Below are 22,819 nucleotides of genomic sequence, written 5' to 3'. Positions count from 1 at the left end.
TGCTTCTAGACCTATGTCAACACGAGACCAAAAGGAGAGATGGATTCATCTCAATAGGGGTCCAAAACAGATGGTCTATCAAAGAGCAAGTGCAATAAGTGCTTGTAGACTTACCTTTGCAGGGGACCAAGAGGAGAGATGGTTACATCTCAATAGGGATCCAGAAGAAGGTAGTTTATCAAAGAGCAATGTGCATCTAATGGAGCTTAAGAGACCTTAGGGATAGCTTCATTAAAGACCTCCAATGGTTAGTGTTAAAAGTCCCTTGACCTTATGCATGCTAGGACTGAGCTTGAGGTAGGAACCCGACCTAAAATTACCTTTGACCTTAGGCAAGCTAGGGCTGAGATTCAGGTGGGACCCCATCCTAAACTTGCCTTTGACCTTAGGCAAGGTAGTGTTGAGCTTGATGTGGGAACTCCACCTAAGGTGCTTGTCATGCTTGATGACTAAGGTACTTGAGGTACTTGTCATACTTAATGAGGAAGGTGCATGAGAAGCTTCCTACACATGGGGGGTAGGGTTTTTGAGTCAAAAAGAGACCCTACAAATTTAATCACGAAGTTGCTTGAGAAGCTTCCTATGCATGGGGGGTAAGGTGGTTGTGTCAAAAAGAAACCCTACAAATTTAATGAGGAAGTTTCTTGAGAAGTTTCCTATGTATGGGGGGTAAGGTGCTTGAGTCAATAAAGAGACCCTACAAACTTAATGAGGAAGTTTCTTGAGAAGCTTCCTATGCATGAAAGTCCCAAAGTTAGGGAAATCTTTGACTTAACTTTCCACTCACCCAAAGGGCACCGCTTTTTCAAAGGGCACATGAGACACATGTCAGACTCTCCATATGCTTAACCACATGGTGTGCTTGATTGCTATTGGTTAGGCTAAAGAGGGGTCCACTGAGCTTCTAGCTCCATCCAACAAATATCTAGATATTTTCAAGCTCTCTCTCTCTAAGGGGTAAGGAGAACACTTGACCAAACACTACCCATGTACTTGTTAGGTATGGAGCCTGATTTACCCCTTGTAATTTTTTTTGTTAAAAACGCACATTTGTAAGGCCCCCATTATGAGGAGAAGCCATCGTGCGGGAAGAAAAATCACTCACCAAAAACCAAAATTTTAATGCCGAAATATTATGGCCGCAGGTCGGACGACGGCCCGAAGGTGGTTGAAAAATGAGCGGTCTGTTGGCCGGTTGGCGGGTGACCGATAGTCAATTGCCGGTGGCAAGTGGTCGAAAGTTAATGACCGGTGGCCGAATTCAAAAGCGGACTTGTCTTCTCAAGGGCAGCCACACATGGGCGGATTGGAGGGTCCCGATCTGGACTTATCTACGCAAGGGGGGCTACATACGGCTACCTCTCATGATAGAGCGCAACCCTTTTGGCCTATAAAAGGAGTCCATTTCTACACACATTTCATAGTGTGAAGTTGACGCAACAAAGTGGGTGTGAGGTGGTGAGAGTGAAGCAAAGCGGGAGCTCCAAAAGGGTATAATCCCTTTGTAATCTACTTCTTGTTTTGAAGTACTAAAACCATTGAGTGGCTGCTTTCCCGCAGACGTAGCCCACATTGGGTGAACCACGTATATTGTGTGTACTCTCTCTCTCTACTCTATAACCTCTTGTGTGTGTAAATTATCTCTCTCCATTAAGTAATCTACTAAATTATCTACTTAGCTACGTCATTAATTTTTTAACAACTAGTATCAAAGCAAGGTTTTCTCATAGCTAAGGTATCTCAAGGAAAGGATTCCTTGAATTGAGTGGGAGTTATGGCGGAGGAAGGGAAGCTCAAGATCGAGAAGCTCAACAACAAAAACTACCAACATTGGAAGATGAAAATTGTAGACTATCTCTACCAGAAGGACCTCTATTTGCCACTAGGCGGTCTTGCAAAGAAGTCTGCAACAATGGCAGATGAAGCATGGATTATCCTTGATCAAAAGACACAGGGAACAATCCGGTTAAGCTTGGTGTCAATGGTGGACTTCAAAGTTTCGGGGATGAAGACCACGGAGGACTTATGAAGTCACTTGACGACTTCTACGAGAAACCATTGGCATCCAATAAGGTATTTCTTATGAAGCGCTTGTTCAATCCAAAGATGGCAGAGAATGGTTCAATTGTAGAACACCTAAATGAATTTAACACAAACATAAGTCAACTTCGATCAGGTGAAAATCAATTTCAATGATGAAGTGCGAGCTCTCCTTATACTATCATCTCTATCGGATAGTTGGGACAGCCTTGTGATGGCTGTAAGGAATTCTATTTTTGGCACAAATACTCTTAATTTTGATGATGTTGTGGGTGTTCTCCTAAACAAGGAAATACAAAGGAGAAGCACAGAAGAATCATCAAGTGTTGCATTGTCAGTGGAAACAAGAGGAAGACCTAAGGAGAGGTTCAAAAACCAAAAGGGTCGTGATCGCTCAAGCATTAGGAAAGAAATGGACTCATTTTCGGGCCTTTCAACTCTAGTGAGAGAATGCTACTTAGCCAATAGGAAGAAGGCTAACGTTACGTTGAAAAAACATTTTTTCTCATTTTGAAAATGTCCACGAAACCATTTTGGTGAAATTTTCACTATCATCAGAAAAGTAAGGCGCTTGATAATGACATCTGGCACAAGCACCGAACGCCATTTTATGACCCGTTGTTGCTATCCTATAAAGTGAAGTAATTGTACTTGTGCATCTCGCACAAGTATCAATCACCTTTTTATGAAATACTCGCAATTTAAATTCGAACAGACTGTACTGGATAGTGATTGATAGGTACTATTTAAGACTATGAAGGAGTCAGAACAAAGCAAAAAGGGGTGCTTGAGGGGTCTCTAGGACCTCTATTCGCTTGGTTTCTGACCTTATGAGGTCCTAGGATTAAGATATAGCACTTTTTAAGCCCATGGATGCATTCGAAACATCCAAAAACCATAGGATAGCTCTTTAAAACACTGAAATCTGACGTCTCTAGCTCAAGATATAGCATTTTTTAAGCCCAGGGCCTCATGAGGTCAGTACCAAGAAAATAGAGGCCCTTGAGATCCGCTGGTCTAAGAAGAAGAAGGAGACTGAGTCTCAAAACAACAAGCCAACATCGGAGGCCAATGTGGCAGGTAAAGTAGAGCAAGATGCTCTAATTCTCTCATTAGACAATGTGTCTAATTCCTGGATAGTAGATTCTGGGGCTTCATTCCATGCGACACCACACAAGCAACATTTCCAAGATTACACCCAAGGTAATTTTGGGTATGTATACTTGGTAGATAATGAAGCTTCTGAGATTGCCCGCAAAGGTACAATTTCTGTCAAAAGTGCTAACGGAAATGAATGGAAGCTTAAAGATGTTAGGCATGTTCCTTGTCTTCGGAAAAAATTGATCTCTATAGGACAATTGGACGATGAATGTCACAACATTACATTCGGAAACAAATGGTAGAAGATCTCAAAAGGATCTTTGGTGGTTGCCAAGGGAGAAAAGGTCGGTACACTTTACTTGTGTACTATCAGCATACAACCTTCAGCTTGTGCAACAATTATAAAAGTTGACACTACGGTGTGGCACTAACGGCTTGGGCATATGAGCTCCAAAGGAATGCAAATCATTCAAATAAAGAGGCGACTACCAAGTTTGAAAGAAGTGGACTTAGAGTTCTGTGAAGATTGTGTTTATGGTAAACAAAAGAGGGTAAAATTTCAAAAATCAAGTTGATTTGTTAGGCACGCTTGGAAATGATTGTTTTGGAAGAAAGTTAGAGAAAGAGAGAGATAAATTTAAAGAGAGGGAGATAAATGGAGAAGAGATAAATGGAGAAGGATAAATAAAGAGAGAGGAGGAGGGAAATAGATAGAGAGGGAGGAAAGAGAGAGAGAGAGAGAGAGAGAGAGAGAGAGAGAGAGAGGTAAAGATGAAAGAAAGAAAGAGGGATATAGGTAGATAAATAGTGAGAGATATTTAATGAGAGGGAGATACATGGAGAGAGAGAGAGAGAGATAAAGAGAGAATGAGAGAAAAGAGGGATAGAATTAATGAGAGGAAGATAAATGGAGAGAGAGAGAGAGAGAGAGAGAGAGAGAGAGAGAGAGAGAAAGGGGCAAAGAGAGGGATAGGGATAGAAATAGAGGGAAATAAGGAGAGAAGATTAGGAAGAGAGAGAAGAGAGAGGGATAGATACAAATAGAGAGAAACAGGGAGAGAGGAAAGAGGGAGAGGGAGAAATACGAAGGGAGAGAGAAAGAGAGAGGGAAACAAGGAAAGCGGGAAAGAGGGAGAGAGGAGAGAGAGAGGAGAGAGGAGAGAAAGAGAGAAGAGGATAGAGAGGATGAAGGATGAGAGAAAGAGAGAAGAAGAGAGAGAGAGAGAGAGAGAGAGAGAGAGAGAGAGAGAGAGAGAGAGAGAAATTTGACATCCCCTCTTATATTGACACTTGACCTAGAATAGACAAGACCTAAATTACAGTAGCCAATATATGAAAAAATCGACACAATCCATTTTTTATAAATGAAGTTGGTACATCCAATCCTGGTAGAAGACTAAATGAGTCCCAGAATCCATGAGTGAATAGACCTATACCTGCCACCATCCAACATAAGCAGCCAGTTAGAACATGGGAAACCTTGATGGGAATATAGGTATCCAAACAATCTATTTTGCTTGTTATTGCTATCACATAGCTCTAAACCCCTTCACTCTCCTTATATGCATTTCGACGGAGTTTTTTCTTTGCTTCTTTAGCAGGCATGATTCGTCTTTTAACGGTACTTTCCACCATAATTTTGTTTGGCAGACTTTCCTCTACCATAATTTCTACTGGTACAATGGTTGTTTCAGGTTTGATGATGAAGGCTGATTTGCATCCTTTCGGAAAATCATGTATGGCGGAGGGACGTGGATTTCCATTGGGTAGGTAGCATCTCTTGCGCGTTTTTGGGCTTGCATTCTCAAAGGATGGTATATCCCCCATAGTTTGGCTTCCAATAGATAGCGTCATGCCCTATAGTACATGTATATAAACCAAATCTTGTCTATTAGTGGTCTATTCTAGATGCTCGTTTCCAAGACTAATTGGAAAAACTCGGCTATACAACAACACTTTCCTATTAACTATCTATGAGGTTTGGACATACTATCCTCTAAATGGATAGAGTTATAGCCTGAGAGGATACAGAGAGAGATATTAAGAAAAAATATTCAGAAAATGTAGGATCCGATAGCTATTTTTGGGTTTGTATAATGGATAAGATATAATTTGCCAATTTTTTTGCAGAGTTTTGTTTATATGTGGACCCATTTTTCAAAAAAGTATACTATCCCTCCTTTTGTAGGAGCCTCACATGAGGATTTATGCTTGAAGAGAGTAAAAATAAACCTATCTATCCAAATATATACGTACTTTCTAAGGTATGGTTATGTCACACTTAAAAAAATAAATAAAAACAACCATCTTTACCTTCTAGAAAAAAATGTATTTATTTCTATCACATCCCACCTTCCTCTCTGCGGATCCTTACATAAGGATATTCTTCTGCTTACATATAAGGTAGCATTTCATTTACAAGTACCTCGTTCAGAAGATTACATTAGATTTTGCATACCAGAATTATACACATTTTGCTAATAATTTCCTACTTTCTATATCAATTTAAAGAAAGGAAACCTTATGCCTAATTCTGCATCTTCTCAGTAGACTAAAAGTCGACCTGAGAGCTAGGGGTCGTCATCTGTATGTGTCTTGCTGAAACCGTTTTCGAATGCTTTCCGATATGATGTTGCCAAATAAACCACGTACAATATGCTATCTATGAGTAGATGTTTACCATTATTTATTTTTCAAAAAAAACCTTTTTTCCTTTTCTATGTCTGTCTCAAATATTATCTTACTTTTTCTGGAATTTGATATCAAATATAGTTAGCCCATGGTATATCCGATGTCTGTTCTAATAGTTACACCATGTATTCGTTTTCATTTGAGATACCCCATGTTCCAAAACATGCAAATAAAATAGTGTTCTAGATTATTTCATAATGTAACAAGATTTACAGTACTATAAAGAATCACAAGTTTCCCTTATCGTGCCATATTCCAATGCTATCAACACCTATCCCGATTGTGCTTCCGGATGATGAGGATTTTCCAACTAAGATTTTGTGTGTGAGTCACTTATGTAAGATCAAGAAAACTCTCCTTCAAGTAGACATGCGTCCCTTTTTTCAAGCTTAAAGCAGCATAAAGCCACGCTTCCTACGATGTGTGTGTGTGTGTGTGTATGAAAGACAGCACCAAGCCATGGTGTGTGTGTGTGTGTGAAGGAATGCTCACAGTCAGTTTTTTCTCATGCAAGCCCTCTGCGCTTCTTATATGCAGTCCGCCGCGCTTATCATTATGATACCTAGTGCCTCATTCTGGAAAAACACCTTCTCAGTAGGCTGAAAGTCTACCTGAGATCTCGGGGTTGTCATCTGTATGTGTCTTGCTTAAACCGTTTTCGAATGCTTTCTGATATGATGTTTCCAAATAAACCACATACAATATGCTATCTGTGAGTATAAGTTTTGTTACCATATACATGTGGTAGTGATGTGTGTGAACACACTAGGACCGCCGGGGCATTTTTTCCCTCTTTAGGAGGTTTTTTCCCCCGTGCATTGTATATATTCCCATCACTCTAGGGCTATCTATCTTTCCATTGCACACTAAGTAACACACTCTCTATTGTGTGCCTTGAGCTTCCTTTGTCTTCTCCAAGCTATGTGTGTTTCTCTGCATCCCTAATTCCAACAATTGGTATCAGAGCAGGTCACGTCCTCCCGAGCTTAGTCGCCAGCTGCTCCAGCACACGCCTGCTCACTTTCTCCGATTTCAGTGAGCTTTGGCAAGCGTTCGCAGGTTGACAAAAATCAAAATTTTGATTTGGGCTCATTTCGGCCTCCGTTTCCACTACAGGCAGTACTTCACAGGCTATTTTGTCATTTTGTGCAGAATTTCTGTCAGTGCTGTTTCCTGCATTACAGGTGCCTTATAGTCTTCTACGGTTTGTGCTATATAGCACAGGTTGTTCCCGCTCTGTTTCTCCTATTTTCGGGCAGTTTTCACATCAGGTGCAGCATTTACCATGGCTGACAACAACAACATAGATGTGTTCAAGATGTTTTCTGTTGAGGCAGGTTGGATGGGGACAACTACCCTATGTGGGCTTATATGATGCAACATGTTCTTGTGTCAAAGGGTGTCTGGAACATTGTGAAGGGCATTGATGTATGTCCTGGTTCTGATGATGTAGGCAATGTTGAGGATGTTGCAAGTCTTGCTGCAAGGATTGCAGCTGTTAGAGTTGTTTTGCCTACGGCAGAACAAGCTCGTTGGGATGTTAAGGATGTGCAGGCTCATGCATTGATTGCGTTGTCTGTGAAGCGCACCATTGTTCCTCACATCCGTTCAACAAAATCTGCAAAACAGGCTTGGGATATTTTAGCAGGTCTTTATGCAAGGTCTTTATGCAAGCCGCAATGAGTCTAAAATTGCTTTGCTGCGTAAAGAGCTGGAGTCGAAGATTATGCATAAGGAAGATGATATGGACACTTTTCTTGATAGTGTCAAGGATATCAATGAGAAGCTTATTTCTACAGGTGGTCATTTCAGACAGTTCCCTTGTGCAGACTGTTCTTGATGCCTTACCAGATTCCTACCAGACTTTTGCTAGTACTTGGAGACTGATGACCCAGGGAAATCCTAAAGTTGTCAAGTTTGATGCATTATGCACATTGCTGTTGCAAGAGTCACTTTCTAGAAAAAATAGGACTAGGCAGCGTGCAGTTGAATATGCTTTTATTTCTTCTCAAAGACAGGGTGGTAACAGTAATGCAGCCACTTCTTATGGTTCTGCTGCGAGTGGCAAAAATTATGTTCCTAATGCTTCTGCTGACAGTACTTCATATGGAAATTCTGGTGATAAGGGCAAAAGAAAGATGTGTTGCCATTATTGTAAAGCCAATGATCACTTGATCAAGTCGTGTCCTAAGTTGAAGGCCAAAGAGGCTAAGAAGAAAGAGGGTGATTCCACTGCAAATGTTGGTTCCACTACAAATGCAGCCATTGTTGAGTCTTCTGTGAAAGGAGACTGTGTTGTTGATGTTGATGCAGAATGGGCTTTTAGCACAGAGTGCACTTACAATCCTGCTATCCATGATGCATGCTTGTCTGTTGCTGCAGATTCACATGTGTGGTATTTTGACAGTGGTGCTACAAAGCACATTACCTCACATCGTGAATTGTTTACCTCTCTTGAGTCTGTCCCTCATGGGAATTTAGTCACTTGTGCCAACAACGCCTCTTATCTAGTTCAGGGAATTGGAAAGATTGTGCTCACTACTGCTAATGGCAGTTCCTTCACACTTGTTGATGCACTTTATGTACCTAGGATCAAGAAGAATCTCTTGTCTGTATCCGCACTTGCTAGACTTGAACTTGTAGTCAAATTTGTGGATGACAGATGTACAGTTCATGATCTCAGTTTTGGTGATGAAATTGTTGCATCTGGGCTTTTGTGTCGTGGGTTGTATAAGCTCACTTTGTATGACAAGTGTGGACAAAATTTTGCAAATGCTGTTGCAGATTCAAGGGCTATTTCATATGCAAAACTTTGGCATGCACGTTCTGGTCATCTGAATTTGCCAGTTTGCTGCGTTTGTAGAAATCTGATATGGTTGCTTCTTTGCCACCTCTTGAAGCACCTATCAAACATGTTTGTGAAGGCTGTATTTTGGGTAAGATGCAGCGTTCTAAGTTTCCAAAGGATGGTTCAGTTCGGGCCACATGCAGGTTGCAGCTTGTGCATAGTGATGTTTGTGGGCCCATGCAAACTCCGTCCTTGGGAAATTACCTGTACTTCGTGACTTTCATTGATGATTACTCTAGGCATGCATGGGTATTTCCGCTTAGAGCGAAGTCCGAAGTTTTTATGTGCTTCAAACAATTTCTAGTTATGGCTGAAAATGTCTCGAAATATATGTACTATGGGCACCCTCCGTTCTGATCGAGCGGGGGAGTATATGTCTCATGAATTTAATGCATTTCTGGCTAGTCGTGGGATAAAACACCAATGTACAGTGCCTTATACACCTCAGCAAAATGGTGTTGCTGAGAGGAAAAACAGGTCACTGACGGAAATGGCACGATGTATGGTCAAAAGTCAAGCTTTGCCGCATTCTTTTTGGCTTGAGGCCATTATGTGTGCCACTTATGTACTTAACAGGTGTCCTACGAAATCTTTGCAGTCTATTACTCCATATGAATCATGGCATGATAGAAAGCCTTCTATTGAGCACATGCGTGTTTTTGGCTATTTGTCATATGCTTTGGTGCCACAAGTGCAGCGCTGAAAATTGGATGATAAGGCTGTCAAATTTAGTTTTGTTGCTTATAGTGCTGAAAGCAAAGGTTACAGGTTGTATCATCCACAAACAAAACGTATTCTGGTTTGACGGGATGTAGTGTTTGTGGAAGATTATGTTCAGCCCTTGCTGTCATGTACTAGAGACAGTAATGTAAGCTCACATGACATTTATGACACTTTGTTGCCTCTTTTCAGTGGTGGAAATACGAATGTAAGTTCCAATGAGTCAAATGTACAACCTATGGGGGTTTCTGAAGATGTTCTAGATCAGCCTATTACTGATGCATATGTACATGATGTACTTGATGAGGAAAGGGATGAAAATGAGCAGGCCAGAGGTATGCCAAAATGGTTGGTGCACACTTTGTGTGATAGTAAATTGGATGCACCTTTGTCTAGTCGTACTTGATCAGGCTCTTGCCATGCATCTTATGCATCGGATTGTTATGCTTTGCTTACATGATGTTGAGGAGCCTCTGACTTTTGATGAAGCACAAAATTCAGAAAATTGGATGGCTGCCATGTAATCAGAATATGATGCACTTATAGAAAATGACACATGGAGTTTATGTGATTTTCCTCCAAGCAAAAAGGCCATTGGTACGAAGTGGGTTTACAAGTTGAAACGGAAGCCGGATGGTGAGATCGATCACCATAAAGCTCGACTTGTTGCAAAGGTTTATGCACAGCAAAAAGGCATAGATTATGAAGAGACTTTTTCTCCCACTTGTCGTATGACTACTGTGCGTTTTCTATGTGCATTGGCAGCTCATTTTGGTTGGGATGTACATCAATCAGACATTGTTACTGCTTTCTTGAATGGTGACATATTTGAGGAAGTTTATGTAACGCAGCCTCGCGGTTTTGTCATAAAAGGACAAGAGGACAAAGTGTGCAAATGGAACAAGGCTTTGTATGGGTTGAAGCAATCTCCTCGTGCTTGGTATGAGAAAGCTGACACTCATTTGGTCAAACAAGGCTTTCGTAACAGTCCAACAAAAAGCACATTGTATGTAAAGCGTGAGGGTGATGTACTTCTCATTGTGGTTCTTTATGTTGATGATTTGCTGATCACTGGACCAAATGAGAGACATATTGCTGAATTTAAGGCTGATTTGAATGCTACTTTCAAGATGAAAGATTTGGGGCTGTTGCATCATTATTTGGTTATACAGTTTAAGCAGTGTGATGGTGGTATTTCCTTGTGTCAGAAAATTTACATAGAGACATTGCTATGTAAGTTTGGACTTGAGGATTGCAAACCTATTGCCACTCCCATGGAAACAGGTTTGAAGTTGAGTCTACATGATGCTGGTGATCCTCCTGATGTCACTCTTTACCAAACTGCTGTTGGCTGCCTCATTTATATATGCAATAGGAGGCCAGATATTTAGTTTGCAGTCTCACAGGTCAACAGATTTATGCATAGCCCAGGGTCTAAGCATTGGCAGGCTGTCAAGAGGATTTTCCTCTACCTTAGTGGCACTTTACATCTTGGCTTGTTTTATCCCAAGGGGGGATCATTGCCGCCAGACTTACATGCTTTTTCGGACTCAAATTGGGCTGGTTGTTTTGACATGCGAGTGTCCACAAGTGGTTTTTGTTTCATGCTTGGCAGTTCATGTATATCATGGTTGAGCAAGAAGCAACCTACTGTGGCCACTTTGAGTTGTGAGGCTGAGTACAGGGCAGTCTTCACAGCTACGGTTGAGTGTGTATGGCTCAGACGCCTTATGGCTGATTTGGGTGTTGGACACGACACTGCCAACACTATCTACACTGACAGTCAGAGCGCATTAGCAGTTGTGAGAAACCCAATTTTTCATGCTCGCACAAAGCACATTGAGGTGCGTTACCACTATGTCAGGGAGAGGCTCTCAGCAGGAGAGATCAGCTTGGCTTATGTGCCAACACAGGACAACCTTGCAGATCTTTTCACAAAGGCATTGTCTCGTGAGAAGCTTGAAGCTTTCCGCAAAGCTTTGGGCTTACTCCCCTTTGTGGACTGATCCTGTCCTCAAGGCATCGCACTTCCCTTTACTCATGTGCTAGCTCTCGTTCACCGCATCACTCCACGGGGGATTTGTTACCATATACATGTGGTAGTGATGTGTGTGAACACACTAGGACCTCCGGGGCATTTATTCCCTCTTTAGGAGGTTTTTTCCCCCGTGCATTGTATATATGCCCATCACTTTAGGGCTATCTATCTTTCCATTGCACACTAAGTAACACACTCTCTATTGTGTGCCTTGAGCTTCCTTTGTCTTCTCCAAGATGTGTGTGTTTCTCTGTAACCCTAATTCGAACAAGTTTACCATTATTCATTCAATCATTGTTCAGAAAAAACCTTTTTTCCTTTTCTATGTTTGTCTCAATCATTATCTTACTTTTTTTGGAATTTGATATCAAATACAGTTAGCCCATGGTATATCCGATGTCTGTTCTAATAGTTACACCATGTATTTGTTTTCATATGAGATACCCCGTGTTCCAAAACATGTAGATAAAATAGTGTTCTAGATTATGTGAACAGAGTTTATATCAGACTGAAAACATGCGTCTATACACATTTATGTAGAGCAGTTATCCGTTCTCCGTTTCTTCTTCTATTGCATTGCATAGAGTTTTCTTCTCTAAAAAACTGTTTTCTTTTTTATATACAAAGTACAGTAGTTTACATGTCGAACAATATTTCTGTAAACCTTCCTTACGTACATCAAACTACCAAGCTTTAAACATTTCATAATGTAACAGGATTTATAGTACTGTAAAGAATCGCAGGTTTCCCTTACCGTGCCGTATTCCAATGCTATCAACGCCTATCCTGATTATGCTTCTGGATGATGAGGATTCGGCAACTGAGATTCCGTGTGTGAGTCGCTTATGTAAGATTAGGACAGCTCTCCTTCAAATAGACATGCGTCCCTTTTTTTCAAGCTTGAAGCAGCATAAAGCCGCGCTCCCTACGATGTGTGTGTGTGTATGAAAGACAGCACCAAGCCACTGTGTGTGTGTGTGAAAGACAGCACCAAGCCATGTTGTGTAAAGGACAACACCAAGCCACACTGCCTACGATGTGTGTGTGTGTGTGTGTGTGTGTGTGTGAAAGAATTCTCAGTATGAGTGCACAGTCGGTTTTTTCTCTTGAAAGCCCTCTACGCTTCTTATATGCAGTCCGCCGCGCTTATCATTATGATACCCAGTGCCTTCGCCAACTGTATGCGCCCAGTTTGGGCTTGCCAAACTCGATGGATTTATATTTCGTCAACAAGAAATCTTCCTTATATGCACATACACTTTTAATATCGGATTTAGTAGATTATCATTACTAAGAGTAAGGTTCAAAGAACCTGTTATGCATTTTAAAGGATTGAAGAAATTATTTTCGACCTATTTGGTGCCACTCCACATCTTATGGGTTCCCCCCTTTAAAAAAAAAAACAATAGATAAAAAAAGTTAGATAGAGATAGAGAAAGAGAGATAGAGAGAAAGCGAGAGACAAAGGTTTTTTCAGCCTTGTGTATACCCGCATATTACGGGTTTTAAAAAGAGAGAGAAAGATATATATATATATATATATATATATATATACATACAGAGAGAGAGAGAGAGAGAGAGAGAGAGAGAGAGAGGGGGGGGGGGGGAGGAGGAGGAGGAGGAGGAAGAAAGAGAGAGAAAGAGGGAGAAATAGCGAGGGAGAGAGAAAGAGAGGGGGAGAGATAGGAAAGAGGGAAAGAGGGAGAGATAGAGAGAGAGGGAGAGGGAGAGATAGGAAAGAGGGAAAGAGAGAGAGAGAAATAGAGAGGATGAGGGATAGAGAGAGAAAGAGGGAGAGAGAGAGAGAGAGAGAGAGAGAGAGGGAACGAGGGAAAGAGAGAGAGATAGGGAATGAGGGAAAGAGAGAGAGAGGGAAAGAGGGACACAGAGAAAGAAGTTAAGGAGATGAAAATTGGGCTCCAAAGAGATACGTGAGCGACCAACACCAAGATTACCTTCAAGGCAAGGACGCTTTGTTGAATGAAGTGCTTGCTTTACATGGAGGCATAGGCATGACTCTGGGTTGGAGCTTCTGCTTTCTAGTTCAACTGCAAGACCGAGAAGGGAAGAGCGAGAGGGATAGAGACAGAGAGACTCAGTGAGAGAAATGGAATTACTTATTGCATTACATTAGAATTGTAATGTTACGATCAATTGATCACTTAGACGTTGAATCTAGGTGCAGCCAACACAAAACGATGGCTACATTTACAATCATAACATATATTTGTGTACATATATATTTGTTTATGCATGTATGTAGGCACTATGTATGAGAGCATAGCACCCGAAGGTTAGACGCTTCCTCTTGGGTATAGTCCTTTTTTAATTCTGGCATTGTGGTCATTGATCCACTCATGCGTAGATTACCGCAATGCACCTTTGGTTTTACCATGGTTGATATTGCGATGATATCTAAAGAGATGTAGTTGACCTTTGGCACTACTAGCCTCTACTTATGTCTACTAGTATGTATATGTATCTACGTGTTTGTGTGCTAATATATATATATCCTCTGGGAGAGAATTTTAATGTTACAATCAATTGATCACTTAGACGTTGAATCTAGGTGTAGCCAACACAAAACTATGGCTACATTTACAAACCATAACATATGTATGTGTGTACATATATATTTGTTTATGCATGTATGTAGACACTAAGTATGGGAGCATAGCACCGAAGCTTAGACGCTTCCTCTTGGGTATAGTCCTTTTTTTAATCCTGGCGTTGCGGTCATTGATCCACACATGCATGGATTACTGCAATGTACCTTTGGTTTTACCACGGTTGAGACTGCGATGATATCTAAAGAGATGCAGTTGACCTTTGGCACTACTAGCCTCTACTTAGGTCTACTAGTATGTATATGTACCTACGTGTTTGTGTGCTAATATACTTGTGTATGTATTTTTAGATGAGTGAGTAGAATGGAAAGATTTATCTTATATTGCTCTTTGTAATGTAGATGTCACACGAGAGACCAACTGGTGAGGAGTAGCCAGCTGGCTGTCCTTTTGGTTGGTTCACATCTCGGGTGGGCTCCCACCGGGGTGGGACATCGCCTCCAGTGGACCTGAGTCTTAAGTCGGTGAGAACAAGCAAAGAAATAAAGAATGTTTCTACGTAGTTAACCCTAAACCATGAGTGTCATAGGTTTTTTTTTGTTATTTGCAGGCATGGCCATCCTACACCTACCCTTCTCAGGTTCCTCCACCGGTCGTAGATCCTCACTTACAGCTGGCTATCTCTTTATGAGTGCAGTGCCTCCATTTGATGGAGGATTCGTTTGGCCGCTACACTCCGTATTAGATTGCCATGTACGGCATTTCTCCGTAGACTACACCATGGGGGAGTCAGGGAGGGACTCCTTACCTATAAAGCGTTGCACCGAGAGTACCTCCCTCTGCTCTCCCTTCCTATCGTCCTACTCCTATTCCATCGCAGGGTCCTACTCCCCTTGCATCATAGGGTCCTACTCCCATGGCATCACAGGGTCCTATGCCACTCCACTCCACTTCTGCTTCGCCAAAACATCGTCGACGGACTTCCTCTGGCAGCACGCGTTGACGCTTGTCTCAGGGCAGCGAGCACCGTGAGAGACGAAGCGGGCAGTGGATCTTGTGGTTTTGCATGTTTTGGTAGTGGTGGGGGAACGGAGTCGCCACTTTCAGAGCGCGCCGCCCCTGATGCAGAGGACGAGGATACTGACGCACCCGTGCCAGACACGCATGGGTGCTACTACATGGTTAAATATGGCAGGGAGGTGGATTTTGGCACAGGGCATGGCAGGGCATTTTGACGCTATCTACAAATTCTTATACATTCAACATATAAGAATTTTTTAATAAATTTTAGAGACCAACTGCCTGATCATGCACGGTACATTGAGGACGCTCTGTTAGCTAGATTTTCAAACACCCCCGATCAACGTTTTTCACAACAATGGTTGGAGGGCTACATAAAGACATTTCTCAAAAACAAGCAGTCTAGTGTGCAGCGTGTAGCAGTCAACCAGGTCAAAGATCCAGAAAGGAGCTACCGCGGTGGAAACATGGCAGACGCGGAGCGGGAGTGGGCAATTTAAGAGAAGAGCGATCAAGTTGCGACGGGATCATCATACAGACAACAACGCGAGGCTCGCACAAGACAAACTCCCACGCACTATGGCTAAGGAGGCAAGGGAGCTTGAAAGGATAAATATGTAAGAGTAATTGAATTATAATGTCGATCGGTGATTATAATGATTGTAGTTAATGATTTGGTATTGTTATTGCTAACTTAGGAAAATATCCCTCTCTCTTGACCGACCAGAGAGATGGTCAAGTATTGGGAGCAACATACAGAATTTGATACTTGGCGATGGTTGTACAAAAACAACCACATCTCTCACGAGCAATCAGACGCGGTGGTTGGACCACTACAAGCGGTAAGTTTAAACAAGTAATTTTGTATCAATTGTTTTGAGTTGTTGATAATTGTTGAATTTGGTTTGGGTTTATGTTTCAGTTCTTTGGTATTTTTTATACTCTTCCAAAAGACAATTGATGTTTCATTGTTTTATGCATGTCAAAAATAAAGGTGCTCATTTGGGCCACCCAAAATGGGTGGCCCAAATGAGCACCTTTATTTTTGAATTAGCGTGTAGCGGAATAAGCGCGGTAATAAACACGACATCTGAAGTGATAATACCTACGGGTATATTGTCATGACTATTACCGCGCTTATTGTTGAGAAACCACTACCGCATACATAACGGCGGTTATTGCCACCCCCGCTGATTTTTCTCTCCTTTTTCTTTTGTTTTTCTACGGCAATGTTAGCGGTTATAGACAACTCCTCTTATAGTGTAAGAGAGAGAAAATAAGATATGACATTTAGTAGGATTGTACACAAGATGGGAATCTGAGATGTGATGGTAATGAATACCTATAGAGATTTAAAGGCTGGATTGTAACATCATTATTTCATAACACAATAACATTTTATGTCTTTTGGAACCATTAATAAACATAAAAGTCAATGCCATATCACCCTCAAGAGAACAGACAAGCGGAGAGCCCAAATAATGTTTTATGTACAGTGCTCACCACAATTATAGATGAATCAAGAGAAAACTAGGACTAGAAGCTACATTTAGCTCTTTAGGCATATTGGGTAGCATACAAAACAAAACTCACAACAACACTCTCAATTTGGTATTTGGGAGAAATGTCATATTGCCCATAGAATTCTTAGTTCCCACACTAGGAGTAGCCAAAAATTTAGGATGGATTGGACATGAATGGTCAGAGATGGCTATTTGATTAACGAGGTTAGATGAATTAAACTTAGGCTATTGCAACCATATATACACAAAAACAACAAATTAAAGATTTTCATGATCAACACATAATAAACGAGGATTTTCAAAAGGGGGACTATGTATTGGCCTATACCTTGAATCATCACTCCAAGAAATTGAAAAAGCAGGGAAATGGCCCATTTGTGATCAAAAACATATCACCTAGTGTAGCCTGATGTCTAACTGGATCAATGGTTGCAGCTTAAAGAGATCATTTACCACTCACTACTGACATGCTTCATCAAGGAAAGAAATGGAAGCAGATTTATCAAGCCATCCTAGACCATGCCCCGGAGGAAGCAAAGTTGCTGATTTTTACATCGTAAAGAATGGCACAACACAACTCCAATTTGACAATTAAAAACCCCATCTCCTCCTATCGAGGCAATTTAGAGAGGGCGAGATTGTCTTGATGGTATGGATATACGGATCAATATATAGCTAACACATGGATCAAAAGAAAGAGAACTTGTAGATATGGATGCACATGTCAATTCCATGAAGTATTCGACATACCTCAAGCTATCAGATGAGATATTTATACCAATAAAGATCGAGCTGAGAGTAGCCAACAAAGGCACAATGGTCAGCTTAGGACAGGCTAACATATCATTCAACATTGACGCAATCACTATCCACCTCAACTCCACATAATGGACGACAATGATCTCAATGAAGCACTTATCTTAGGAGTCTCATGGTGGATGCAAACGTACAAGGCCATTCAAGATTGGAAATATGACACCCTAAAGTTCAATCTTAAGGGCACCTCGTATGTCATTTCGTTGGCACCAACATATCATTTTTGGAATTTGGACCAAGTACAACTAGAATCACACTTTGCATTGCGGCCTATATAACCTTCACAAATCCAAGGAAAATAAATCAAAAAAATTTGGATAAAGAAATCAATAATGACAACAAGCTTGAAGCAGATGTGGCTACCCAAGCCACCAAATTCAAATGAGCCTTTCATCTCAATCCAGCCACATTCCATAGGAAACAAATCCCTCAATGTGGTTATACTTGGAGTAAGAAATCCACACAAGACACCAACACTTTATTTAATTAACCCAAGTATAAATAGATTTCAGAATCCAAATCAGCCAAACCACCAACCTCCAATAAACCAACTTGGCAATAGAGACCCAGGCAACCAAAACGACAACAACCTTGGCAATCTCCAAAACCAAACTACACATGGGTACAAAAAGCTATGCCTAGCGAAATGATTACCAACCAAAAGTACTCACAAAACCAACCATCAAAGAATGAGCGTGCCATTTAGAAAATCTTTTTTTCGAACAACACAATTTAGATAGAACCTTGCCAATGAAAACCTTTGCACAATTGGTTCATTATCTGCCTAATGCACATCATATTATTACCCAATTCATGTCTTCCTTACATGTAATACGGCCACATTCCACGGCCTTGCATAGACATGCTATTTGTGCCCAAGCACATTGCAGAAACCTTCGTCTGGGATGACTCGGGATGGGAAGTGGGGAGTAATAGTAGCTTGAGAAGCTTGTTGCAAGATCTAAAGCTGCAAGATGATGAGTGTTTTGTCGCTAAAATGTTATTTTTTTCTTTTAGTAATATTTAACTGTTATTAGGCATAGTAATGAGCCATAACAACAAATCTCAACAGACATGATGTCCAGAATTAGAGTATGTATATATGAGTGTATGGAATAATTTTGGCTAAACTTTTGGCCAAATAATACAAAATTTTAGTAATTTTATTATCTTTTTAAACTAAGGATAAAAAATTAATAAACAAAGCTAGAAAATGAGGAATGAAGTTTTGAAAACAAACATTTGAATCTACAAAGCAAGAGCTTTGAGCATGTCAAGTTTGAAAGAAGTTGGCACAAGTCAAGAAGTTTTTCAAAATCAGGGAACATTGATGACCGGGAATCCAAATGATGATCCGTTTGAGCCGTAGATGGTATGACATGAAACATGTGAGGAAACAAGGTAAGAATACACTCAACGCTCTGGGTAGGTAGGGAGAAAATAGGAAAAATTGGGAAGGATAGAGATCATTTGCATTCTATCACACACACACACACACAACTTTGGTGAGGTAGAACTAGCTACTGTTTTTTCATCTACTACGGACACTCATAGGCCTCTTACCCCACCAGATTTCATAGGTATGAACCTTAACTAAGCAAGATCAATTTTGAATGGTTCAAAAATCATCAAAATATCTGCACAGATCAAATGTAAGATAGGGATTTTACAAATTTTTAGGGGCCCATCGAGATATCAAATGATATCGAGATTCAAAAATATTTTACCAGTGAATTCCCCACAAAGGGCAAAATCTTGCCATGCAACCACAGTCCACAAAGAGGGTGGAACATGGATCGTGCCCATTGCCAAAATCAATTATTTTTTTGGCTGTGAGATCCGCACAACAACGCCTAACCATTGCTCTAGAGAGATTTCAAATGTTGCTTGTGATCCATGTACCCTACAATTCAAGATATATGTGTGCAAAATTGGGCCCACAACTAGATAGCACATTGGGGGTCGCACCCTGCAAATTTGAGAGGAAATGTACATAGGACAACCCCAAAACCTTGGTAAAACAAAAAACCGGTTTGCAAATTGAGATTTTAATTTAGAAAAGATATGATATTTAGTGGGGTGTACACAAGCTGGGAATTTGAGATGTGATGGTAATGAATACCCATGGAGATTTAAAGGATGGATTGTAACATCATTATTTCATAACACATCAACATTGTATGTTTTTTTGAGCCATTACTAAACATAAAAGTCAATAAAGTACATGTCTTAATTCGATTGTCAAGTACATTATTTGTTGTTGGCTTCTTAAAAAGTGGTAGACATGGTTAAAAGATGTATGAAGGAAGTGAAAAATAAGCTACTTCTTCCCATCAAGCATGAAATTCACATGAATGGCCTGGAACATCAATAATCATAAATTAGAAACACTATAAAAATCTCATCAATATTATCATTAAAAGGTTTAACAAATATATTGCATCAATGAGGCTTCAAGTAAAGCTTACATCAAGAGGTGAAGGGAACAAAACTCCATTGGCTTCTAGTATCAGACGAAGTTGTAGCTTCACGTAAGGTAAGAGGATGATTATAAGCTGCTTTTTGGTACTCTTTGTCCGGTGGAAGAAACCAATGTAGTTTGCTATCACTATTTGGAAGATTTATGGCAAGGTATCTCTGTCCATTACTCAATGATCGATCCTCGGACCAGACAAAGTTGTAATCAAGAGGATCAAACTCTGTTAACATGTACATATTCATTTATTGAAATGTGATAAACAATTGGTGGCTCACATATCAAATATTATTCATAATTAAAACTATAGGTTAGCATGAATAGGAAGTGCAGTGGGCTATGTGATCTCATATGATTATTCAAGAAATAAGAAAATGTAAACCATACCTTATCTCCTGGTTTTGTGGATCCTTTTAAAGCTTTTCCATTCATCTTACTAATGATAAAGAATGAAGAGTTGGAATCTTCGAGTGGACTCGCAGCAAGCACTTTATACCAAACCTAAGGCCATCATCAAGTAATATGTCTAATTATGTGTACAATGGTGGAGTGTGTAAATAAAAATATAAAATCATATCTAAAAATTTACTTTCATAATCCCGATGTTCGAAATGCTCTAGCTATACATCTTAACATGACAACATAATCAGGTTAATTTGACAAAGTTGTCACACGTCATCTTGAGATTAATGAGGCCCATCTAATCAAATTTTGAAGAAGAGGTGGAAAAAAATGTCTGACATGTATAGGTATGTTTCTAGTCTTAACGTTCTATTTAAAATGTCCCTATTTCTTTACGTGGGTGAATACTTGAACACATTAGTGTCAAAATATAAATGTGAGGTACACCCTCAATGCTTGCAACAAGTTCAAGATTCAACTAGAGACGCTTCTCAAGATTGCCCCCTAGTCAAAGAATGGTGGCATCAATTGATGCATGATTTTTACTACTACAGAGTTTAGAGTTACTCAAGTTGAGATCCTCCTCACCTTTGGGACCATAATGAATCTGTAGAAGAATTTGCTTGGACTATTTTCGTGACATATCAAATACAAATTAATTTGTATGGCTAGCCAAAAACCATATGTAGCTAGTTCCATCATTAGATTGCAGTTTTGGAAGTTGATGGAAGTTTTCGTTGATCACTCTTAAACAGAAGATCATTAAGACGCTAAATAACATACATGACAATTTGTAACATATAACATAGCTAGTTTTTTAATTCTTTAAGATAAAAAGTGTTTACTTCATAGGGTTGATAACATGGAAAGAGTTATGTACTAGGGTAAAGACCCCAATAGAAAACCGCCCCCGGAATGGAGGACACAGTTGCTGTGTGCATAAGGATAATCTCGCACCGGAGATGAGACAAGCAAGCGCTAGTGGTGGCTGGGTGGTTTAAAGCAACACTCTATGCATCTTGGCCGTCTGATGAGGAGTTCAAACCCTCGTGGCGCAACAGCTGCTTTCATGCCCATGAGTGGTTCACATTATGCTTCACTTTTTGATACACACAGTTTGCATTTCACCGTCATTCTGCGTCTGTGTTTCTCTGTCGCAATTCAAATTTTGCTGCGTATAGGGTTTTTGCTCCACTTTCAAACGTGCCTCTCCAAGGCGAAAACGATGCAGCATCGTTTGTGAACGATGCATCCTCTCTTAGGTGGCCTTAAGTTGGGGGTTTTACCCTACCTCTTGCACTCCATTAGTGTTTGCTTGATTGACTCCAACTACTCCAAGCTAGTTATTGAAAGAGCACCAGAGGTGAATGTTACATCCGTATGAGGTGGCTTAGCAACAAGAATCTGGCTAACCCATTGTGATTGGAGAATATAGGCCTTTGGAACTGGAGGCATGACAATACATTAGTTGATTTGAGTCTTTCATAATTTATTATATGTGAACCCTCTGTATCAAGTGTGTTTAAGGTCCTTGTATATACAGTGGATCGTTCATGAAAAAACCCAATGTTCTACTATTCAACCTAGAAATAATCCCCTTGAATGATATCCTTGATACTGATATCCATTATTTCAAGCCCAAGTGAGGAAATGAGAGAGACAACGGGGAGAGATCGAGTTACCGAAAGCCTCGAGGGTCCACGTCCCTGTAGCAGAGGAGGAGGAGGCGTTGAGAATGGCAGCAACACCATCGCCTGGTTTTGGAGCGGACGTCCCAATGCCAAGCCTCAAGGGCATCTGAAGAGCCACCGAGAAGATGGTCACGTACTCCGACGAGGAGGAAACTGCGCGCAGTGTCCACGCGGTGGTCAGGGTGGTGTCTTTAAAGCGATCGTACTCAGTGAAGAGAGACACCTACACAATCAGTCTCAGTCTCTCTCTCTCTCTCTCTCACACACACACACAGAGCAACTCGTGCAGTCTCAGTCTGTCTCTCTCTCTCTCTCTCTCTCTCTCTCTCTCTTACACACACACACAGACATGAACACACACATTTCACACACACTCCTTCATTTATACCTGAAATGGGTTATCAATGTATCCCTGGTATTGGACTGAGGATATCGTATAGAATACAGGTGCGGCCATGATTCTAGGCTAATCACTACAAGTTTTAGAACTTTTCACTAGTTGGGAAAAAGGGCCCCTTTTTCCACTCCTTTTTACACTTCATCGAAGAATTTTGGATGACGTATAAAAGTTTCACGATTAAAAAAATAGAATTCCCATTAAAAAAATGAACTTTTGTATAGTGAAAGTTGACTTTTCCACTCGCTTTTGGAACAGTCACGGCGCTGTGACTGTTCCAAGAGCGATAATTTTTTTTTTTCAATAGAAAATCAGATTTTCACGCTCAATTTTTTCTCGCTTGCGCGTATGAAAATGTCGTTTTCCCACACAGTGGGTGTGAATCTCAATTTTCTCACTCTTTTTCACAGGTGCGAAAAGCTCTAAAACTTGTTGTGAATGTGTGTGTGTGTGTGTGTGTGTGTGTGAGAGAGAGAGAGAGAGCTCTTA

The 22,819-nt window shown here is 40.6% G+C and overlaps 1 protein-coding gene across 1 annotated transcript; it reads right to left on the bottom strand.

The window, feature by feature from the left end:
• Positions 1–19,684: 19,684 nt before the first annotated feature.
• Positions 19,685–22,390, bottom strand: LOC147458973 (uncharacterized). Its single transcript, XM_086511524.1, is given in 8 exon segments — positions 19,685–19,723; positions 19,833–19,867; positions 20,013–20,072; positions 20,224–20,341; positions 21,534–21,598; positions 21,601–21,687; positions 21,925–22,156; positions 22,322–22,390. Coding segments are annotated over 8 exon segments (705 nt in total).
• Positions 22,391–22,819: the final 429 nt, after the last annotated feature.

This window comes from Adiantum capillus-veneris, chromosome 4 (assembly GCF_014529385.1).
Source record: "Adiantum capillus-veneris isolate H3 chromosome 4, ASM1452938v2, whole genome shotgun sequence".
In the NCBI taxonomy this organism is placed as follows: Eukaryota; Viridiplantae; Streptophyta; class Polypodiopsida; order Polypodiales; family Pteridaceae; genus Adiantum; species Adiantum capillus-veneris.
This window is presented reverse-complemented; position numbering and strand designations above follow the sequence as displayed.